This window comes from Sturnus vulgaris, chromosome 3, assembly GCF_052056855.1.
Source record: "Sturnus vulgaris isolate bStuVul1 chromosome 3, bStuVul1.hap1, whole genome shotgun sequence".
NCBI lineage: Eukaryota > Metazoa > Chordata > Aves > Passeriformes > Sturnidae > Sturnus > Sturnus vulgaris.
In genome coordinates this window covers 18,696,847-18,706,043 of record NC_142245.1, presented here as the reverse complement: position 1 = coordinate 18,706,043, position 9,197 = coordinate 18,696,847, and the positions used below count along the sequence as shown (strand labels likewise).

At 36.9% G+C, this 9,197-nt stretch overlaps 1 protein-coding gene across 6 annotated transcripts in view; it reads right to left on the bottom strand.

The window, feature by feature from the left end:
* Nucleotides 1-500: 500 nt before the first annotated feature.
* The window catches only part of NVL (nuclear VCP like), a 37,450-nt gene continuing 28,753 nt past the window's right edge, over nucleotides 501-9,197 (bottom strand). For 3 of the 6 annotated variants that reach the window (XM_088161135.1, XM_014877396.2, XM_088161134.1), the window contains 4 exons: nucleotides 7,872-7,948; nucleotides 6,311-6,399; nucleotides 2,426-2,496; nucleotides 501-761 (listed from right to left, as the gene is read on the bottom strand). In XM_088161135.1, the coding sequence (XP_088017261.1) occupies nucleotides 717-761; nucleotides 2,426-2,496; nucleotides 6,311-6,399; nucleotides 7,872-7,948 (282 nt within the window). In that variant the 3' untranslated portion in view covers nucleotides 501-716. The remainder of the gene's footprint in view (nucleotides 762-2,425; nucleotides 2,497-6,310; nucleotides 6,400-7,871; nucleotides 7,949-9,197) is intronic. The other 3 variants (XM_088161137.1, XM_088161133.1, XM_088161136.1) reach the window with 1 other exon arrangement.

The window sequence follows — 9,197 nt, the reverse complement described above, 5'->3', positions numbered from 1 at the left end:
AAGATTTATGTATTTAAGAAAAATAATTAAGAACCAGCTTGTTAGTTCCTATTAACTCAAATGTTTCCTAGGTTGAATCATAGTATCATAGCACTTCTCCAATTTCCATACTTTACTCTCTCCTAGGTAACCCTCCCAGCTTGCCTTCTGTGGGCAGTTTATTTTGGTGAGGTGGAAGGAAACTGTGAGCAGCTCTGAGAACCTGTGCTGGCACAATCATGTGTCACTGTACTGGGAAAATGCATGATTAATGGTGTGATAACATCCAGTGCAGCACTTTCCCAGCCTACTTTGCAGCTCTGTCCTCTCAGTGCTTCTTTCAGTGTCCTTGTTCTGGAAAACAGCAATTTTCTCTGATGATTGAAAACAGCTATTTGAGCAGTGTAAACACTTGGAAGGGTTAGCCTGTGCCTCAACGATTTCTGATTCAGGGCACCAAAGAGATGAGAATACTATTAGCTTTTTAGCACCAAAAGCATTCATTTGGAAAATGCAAATAGTTATAAGAAGGAAGCATGTATCTTTTATTCTGGAGACAGTTAAATTAAGGATGCTTTAGAGCAGTAGGTTGTGATGACCTTTTTTCCAGGTGCAGTATAAAAAATTGAGAGATGGATTTAGTAGAGCTTCTTTCCAACCTGGCTCTTGAAAGCAGGCACAGGAACAGCAGAACTCTTCACCAGTGTAAGGTATCTTTTGGGAATTGTCCAAATGTATCACCTGCACAGTGACTGATGCAGTTCTTCATACATTATTTGATCCTAAGTGCCAAGAGAAGAGGAAAAATACCTCAGACTGTGGTAAAAAAAATTACTCAATATTTTTAAAATATTTAAGCAAGTGAAACAAACCAGCTCTATGAGTCACTGGCTGCATTTTAAAACATTTACAAAAAAAAACCAAACTAAATAAGGCAAACCCCCACTATCTTGGCTCATAAATGTTCTCCAGGGAGAGTCACCAACTGAGAAGGCACTGCCATCTTTATCACAGGAGCAGGTGAATTGACACTTTCCTCCCCATCTAGTTCTGCACAATGAACAGACAAGATCATCCTTTGCTAGTCTAACTTAACTGTTCCTTAACCCTTTTCACTGGTTACTCAAAATGAGAGTTTTGAGGAACAGAATACTTCCACTGAAATAACTGGCTTCAGAAGGCGATGCCTGTCCACAGCTTTAAGAATTGTTTTTGTTTATCTTGAGTCAACCAATTAAACCAAACAGAGATGGGTATGGGGTAGGAGAGGGAGATGCACAACATCCATAAGATGCAGCTTTTTTAGCCTTTTTTTTCCAGTTTTCCAGTATTCATAGCAAGATCTGTAGAGTTTTTGTCAGACTGGATTTACCTAGCAGCTAGGAAGTAGCAGCTGGAAACGGGAGATAAGTATCTTGTACTGCAATAGATATTTCAAAATACCTAACTGAAAAGTCTTCAGATGAATATAATTGAAATATAGGGCTCTCAGACACATGATACTTAAGCTGCCTTTGAGATGCAGAATAACATTTCTGGTTAACCAGAAGGAATATGTTCTAATACTTAACAATCATTGCCATGTTTTACATTTTTGTGGTTGGTTGCTTAGTGATTAGCAAAGGGAAAACAACAACCAACATCATATTTAAAGGTTCTTGGAGCCACAGATCACTTTTACATTTTATGAACCGTCACTGACCATCACAATACAATAATAATGAAAGGAAATAGTTTACAAAGCTCTCTGGCTAGTGTTACATATGAGTACATTAATGTATTCTGGCTGCAGTACACTCTTGCCAACACATGGAGACCTTAGACACAAGCTCTGCAATAATAGCAATTCCTATATATAAACTTCATAATTATAGTCATTAAGATGATTGAACAGCTTTCCTTTCAGTCATTAACATTTACAACAAACTTCCTTAACAAATCCAAGTAATGAAAAGAGTGATAGGAAATAACTAAGATAATGAAATGTGCTTTATGTCCCATCTCAAATTTACATTTCTTGAACATCAGCAGAAAGGGCGGAGCATCTTTGTGTGTTATCATCGGGGGGAGGAAGGGTTGTGGCAGGATGTGGTGCACTCTCTAAAGGCCTGGACTTCTAACTGAAAACTGAGCAGACATAAGAGCTTAGTGCCAGGTTAATAATCAGTCTGGGAATGTCAGTGAAGTCCAAGGCACCACACTGAAAAATAACCTTGATATCTTGGTAAGCCATCTACATGCAGTGCATCATCAGCAGCTGAAAAGGGAGGCTTTAATTTCTGACCTTAGGACAAACATCAGGTTTGTTTGATGCAGAAACAGGTAGTGTCAGTTTGAAATCCATTTAAGTATGCTGCAACCTTAACCATTCCCACCAGTCTCCAGCATCAGAAGAGTGTCCTTCCCAAGGGAATAATGAGCCTTACATACTGGAGTATTATCTTACCTGCTTGGACACTGAAGACTTCACTTTCCTAAAAGCTTCTTCAAAGTGTTTACGAGAAATCCTGATTTCTCCTTAAAGAACAAAGCATAATAAATTACTAAAACTGCAGACAAGTGACACTCAAGTGACTGTTGTGTGTATTTCAAAGCAGCAGTCATGAAAACTAACTGAATTCCCTTAACCTTTCTGGAAGTGAATCCCTCCAATTCTGCTGATTCCAGTTCTGGATTTTTTAACATAAATTCAGTATTAAACTTCCCTGTTATTAAGAAGTACCTAGAAAACATTTTGCTATCATTACAATTCTACTCAATTTCTAAATAATTGGCTTCATATCATTGCCTTCTCTTGCATTACCCAGAAGTGATGAAAGCTTTCACTGCTGTTTAAGTTTATGCAAATTGCCTTTTGGACCTTAATGCAGCTATCCACAGTAATTACTCCTAATAATAACCTTTTGAACAGGTTTTCTTAGTATGTTAAAACATAAGCATACCTCAAATAAATGATGGATTCCTCTGCTGTCACAAGCAAGTACCTTGTTTAATCTGGATTTAAGAATCCCAGGATGCCACTACACAAAGATTCATTACCAGCTAACCCTGTGCACAGGTATCAGATAGGACAGAAATACAAACTGTAGTCTTGTTTGGTGCATTCTTTTCATCTCTTTCATTAGGATGATTATTGCTTTTATTTCCAGCTCTGCCACATGAAATGGGATGTGCCAACATGAAAAAGCTCCTAGCATTAATATATTTTGAGTCTGAGTTGAATAAAAATCTTCTGCTGATACAATAAAAGACTAAACAGAAAGTGGAAGGTACTAAATTAAAAATGAAGTATACTTTGTCAGAGGTATTAAGCAGAAGAGCAAATAGCCTACAGTTATTATTACCTGTTTTAAAGGTAAAGATGAAGGTTAATGTTCACTGAACTAAACATACCACCTTCTCTAGAGCTCATGTTCAACATTCCTATTACCAGATAAAGTTACACCTGGAAAATTTGAAGGTGCAAGTTTAAAATATCAGGAATTTAACCTACTTCCCCAAGGAAATGCTATTTACAGTAAGAAAAAGGTTCAACTTGGGACTTTCCCAGAAGACAGATTACTTTTAGACTGAATCATTAAAACTCCATAAAACAATAAAATGAAGCTACGAGAATTTAATTTTGCTTTCATTTTTGTTTTAAAGCATGTAATTTTTAATCAAACTGTGACAATGCTATAGGGAGGGAGAAAATCTCTCATTGCAATTAAGTTAGACTACTTCATGCTTATTATGTGATAAAAGCTTGCCCAAAGCTTGATCGTGTAGACAATGTAGCTGTGAGTAATCTAGACCTCGGCTACTTGCATTAACATGCTTTGCCTCGACTTCTGATGGCAAAAAAATTTAGTCTGAATAAGCAGGTACAAATATTTTATTGTTTAAAACAATTTATATTGTTAAATTAAAAGAAGTAAGTGTATCAATAGGTACAATCTTTAAAAGATATGACTGTACTGAAAACTGTAAATATGAAATTGGTGTTTTCCTGTTTACATAGATGAGTGAGGGATAGGTGGCTCCTATCAAACAAGGACCAGATCTTGCTTTTCAAATTCGACTGCAAAGATGCAAAACTTTATTCTCACTTGTTAAACCACACTTGCTCTTAACTGCTCCAACAACAAGTCTCACAGATTCTCTGCTTAGGATCAGCCTTACAGACTGCAGGTGATATGGGACCACTGGCTATCTTTTATAAAAATGCACCAAAATGCTCATAGTTTTGAAGGTCTGTATTTGTCACTGCAGCTGGAATAGGAGTAAGAATCTCTCCTATTATCTCTCACACCCTGTACATTCTGTGTAACTAGATCTGTTCGAAATAAATATACAAGATTCAGGCAAACAGGTGAGTTAAGATGTCAAGGGGAAGTAGTCACCAGGAGCACATGGTATTTCAAAGTTTCTGAGGAACTTGACTGAGAAGTTGCAAAACTGCTGCAGTAGGGTGGGTCTCTGGCAGTGGTGCTGAAACCACTTTTATGCACCATCTTCACTGGTTTGGAAAATGGAGGCAGAAGTGAAACTCCAAGTTTGCAAATGACAGTGAACCTTTCTGAGCAGTCAATGCTGGGCCAATGGTGAGGAAATACAGGAGTACTTCATAAGAGTGGAAATCTGGCAATTTTTAGGAATTTCCCCGTCAGACTTCTGTATCTGCCAATTCTCAGACCATAGTGACTAACATGATCAGCTTGCCTAAGCCTGTTCAGGTTGGCAGTAGAATTTCTGAATTCTCCTAAGAAATATCACAAAAAGGATACCTTTCAATTTCACTTTCTAAAAGTACCTTCAAGCAAACCACTGCTGAGGATTAAAAAAGCCACACCCCTGAATTTATTCCAGAGGGAAAATATCAGGTATAACAAGAAGTTGCAACAGTTTCTCCAGAATAGAAAGGAGCAGCCCTGATTCCAAAGGATTGACTGAGGAGGACACTCAGCATCCATCCACAGCCAAACAGAGTGTGGGAGGTAAAGCAGCTGAGCGTGGCTTGCTGAAAACTGAAGGAAGAACATCCCCAGTCTTATCTTGAAGATAAAAATTAACAAGGTCTCAAATCAGAAACCACCTCACATGTTCTCACACCAATCAGGGCTGACATCTTGGAAACCCAAGGACAGTCCAAGCAAACAGTTGCTATAACACACAAATCAAGCTGCACATACATTATGGACTTGCTGGCTGCCTACACATTCACACAGTGCTTTGGCTGCAATCCTAACAGTGAAGGCTGAATTCAATGGATGAACAGCTTTGAATAAAGCCTGATGTATTCTGAACCATTATAGAAATGACCAGGATAAACTCAGGTATTTCTATCCCAAATCAAGAGTTTTAACCAGCTACAGGAAGCAAAATGGGTAATCAAGTCATACAACAGGGAAGGTTCTTATAGCTCAGGGTTTTTTCCTCCTCTAGTTGAACATGCTTGTTGTCTCAGAACAGGGAATACAAACACTGTGCTCTGGTAACCTACTATTCCTAAAAACCAGACAAGACTGGATAGGTACTAGATCAAAAAGAATCATTTAAACCATTAAAATACCAGTGTTGCTCTTAGAAATCAGAGGCATAATGAAAGCCTATGATATTTTCCAAAGGCATAATCTGAAAAGTCACAATTTCATCTTAGCTTTGCATTTTGACTTAAGGGTAAAATAACAAACAAAATACTGGGAAAAAATCTAAACAGACAGGCATTTTATATAAAAGTTGCAATCTATAATTTAAAAATCCCCAGGAAAATACAGCTTAAACCAGCAGTTCAGACAGATAATGAAAGGGCAGAGATTGTACTTGAATCAATTTATAGCTCCCTGTTAAAGTTCTGGCAAGAAGCACTGATGAGCTAAGCACCAAAGATCAAAAGTGACACTGAGATTTTCCCAACTCCATCAGTGCTGGATGTACGTGTTCAGTTACACAACACAGCTGGGTGCCAAAGGTAGGAAATGAGGGAATGTGCACTTTACAGCCCTCCTCCAAACACGTCAGCATAATTAGTCTTTGGTAGTGACAGGGAAAATTGGCAAAGGGGTGTTTAGTCTATAAAATAATCAGTTTACATAACCATTTAACAGCAACTTTTCTTTAACATTGCAACATTCAATTCTTTAAAAATAAGGATTATACTGACTTCTAGCACAACTTTTTCCTGTACCCTCCCATGTCTCCCCTTATGTGACTTAATTTTTGTTTCACTCAGAAGTCAATCAATCAATGATGTAGAGCTTTCACAGCCTTATGCTTGTCTTTAACCACTTTACTTTCTATTCCATTTATCTTGTCACTGTTAGTTAAGATTTTCTTTTTAAAGCTTTCTTACCTTTCTTGCTTTGAGTATTCTGCAGGGCCATTTCCTGTCTCCAGGCACAAATGGAAGCCTCACGCACGAGAGCTGAAAGGTCTGCCCCTCTAGGGATACAAACAACAGGTCAATGGGGATAAATTTCTCTTTTACTGATGGCATATAGAAAGACAAGACACTAAAAATGACATTAAAATTTGGTTGTGCTGTCACAAAGTTTCATCTTAAGAACACTGGAAAGAGACCTGATGATTACACTGTCTGCAATCTCCATTACAAAGTGATGCCCTTCAGATTTTAGCCACAAATTAGGATCAAATTAACGAGAAACATGAAAAGATGCAAAACCCCTATTCAGCATTTTTGAAAATGTCAAAAGGTTAATTAATTCTGTGCCACTTCTCGGGAACATAACTTCTTTTTTTTATAAATCTTATGAAAGATTCAAATGAAATCCCTCACCATTACAAAAAGGAGTTGCTCAAAGCTGCATCAATAGTAAAGTTAACATGCTTTTAAAATAACAGTATCCACAAAACATGGTGAGATCAGTTTAAGTATTTCTTTCCAGTTTCCTGGAACTGGAACAGCTGGAACTTTTCTCAGGTCTTTCAGCTGGTGAAAATCATCGAACCAAAAATTTTTTCAAAATTAACTCCCTATGCTTCACTTGGAGGTACCAGGCATAAAGTAATTAAATATCAAAAATTAAACCCATCCAGATAAAAGAAAAACCTCAAACAAACCAAAACCAAATACATCAAAACTCTCAACAAAAACCCAAACACATGCACACAGACACAAAACCCCCAAACTCAAAATACAGATAAACCAAAGCATCAAAAAACCCACAAACAAAAAACTCACAAAAACTCCACAGCAAAAAAAAACAAACCAAACCCCCCACACACCGATCAAAAAAAACCACTATACTATAAACCAGTGAGTGAAAGGTCTAGAAAGAAAAACTGCTTATCTATTCCAAGTAATATTGTGGCAAGCAGCCTGTCATAAACTTTATCTTTTGTGAACTCCATACAAACACTGAGTATTACTAAATTATTGAATAGCTTAAAGCTTTGTTTTATGGACCATAACTGCAAATTATTCTGACAAGCTTTCCCTAAAGCCACACCTTGCTATTCCCAAAGCACAAGGTGAAATGGGCCCTCATTACTTTGTCAGATTGCTCTCAGCTCTGTGACAGAACAAGCTGGTTATGGCTGTTTAACCAATTTGTTTTCATCACCACTTGTATGGGCACACAACTTAAAGAGGGCTCTTTGGTCCTCAGATGATGCAAGAATTGTAAAATAAAACTAAAGAAAAACAAAAGGCCTCCACTGTTCTGTATTTGCAACGTGAAACTTTTCCAGATGAAGAAGACTTGAGCATCCATATATTCCTACCAACTTCATGGAAAAAAGCCTGAGGGAAAGTAAAGAAAAATACCCTAAGGGAAAAGGTTTATAAAGTTAAGAAACCCTCTTAATAATACCAGCAAAACACAGCTGATCATGCATCAAAGACTGCTGGCACTGCACATTAAGTATGAAAGTCAAAACTAGAAGATACTCACGTGAAACAATCACAGTGCTGACTGTAAGCAATTTCCTCCAGGCTCACATCACTCTCTAGGGGAGGCCGGGTACCATCCTAAAGGAGTTGAGGTAAGGAAAATGAGAAGGTAAGAAAACACTTTTTTTAATACATCTCCCTGATGTGATTAAGTTTTTTTTAATCAGGAATCATATAGGGGTCCTACAAGTTTCCTGCAAATACACAAATACAAATACTTTAAATCTCAAACTAGCAAGAAGGATAATCAGCCTTAAAATCATTAAATTAGAAAATATTTACAAATGTTAAATTTTAACTTGCCACCCACAGATTAGATTTTCTTTCAAGAAATGATGGCCAGCCTGCCCAAGGGTATTGTAACATCAACACTATTCCATATGTGGACTTATTTTTAATAATAGTTGGTTGTTTCAGCAGCTTTGTTTAGCTGAACTTCCTCTAGTTTTACTGTGTGTTGAAATCAAACAGCTTAGCAATAGGCACATCAGTTTAGTCTTATCACCTTTAAGACTAAATTAATTGTGTATCTTCTATATTCTAGATATTGATTTTCAAACTTAGAAGTTTTCCATTTAGATTTCAAAGGAGTTTAGATATACTGTAGATTTTTTTAAAAATATATATACTGTAGATACACTCTTCCATATTATTACTGCTTCCTCCACAAAGATCCCAGAAGTGGTTTCTTTTGTTATTATTTTTGCATCTCCAACAGCAAAGGTCTTAAATGACATAAATGGTCAACAGACTAGCCAACAAAATTTCCAAACACTGTAAGCTTGGAGATTCTCCTGTTATGCTTAGACAACAATAAAGTACTATCATGATAGTACAGAGATTCAAGATGTGTCTTTGATCAAACAATATCCGAGTTTTAACAGGAAAGAACACTTATGATACAATGATAAATTTCTGCCACATACTCATTCGACAGAAATGCTCAAATTCACATAGTTATTTTCTGACTCCTTTAGAGGAACTAATATATTGCATACCTACAATACCTTCAAGAGAAAAAAATAAAGTATAGTATATAGTAGCTGGCAAGTTAAAACACTTGAATACATAACAGACAGTGGAACAGTCAAGGACTAGGCAGAGTAAGAAAGCAATCTTGAATGAATCTTTTATCAGTTAGAGGGAAAAAATCCGGAATAACACAGCAACAAAAAGATAAAGGAGCAGCCTGATTTGGAAACATCCAGAAAGGAGAGACTTTAACCTGGAAATGAGGAAGCTTCATACAATTTCACATGGGATACTTTAGTAATTCTTATAGGAAATTGCAAGCCAGAGAGGCGACTCCTCTGCTAAAAAGAAATGT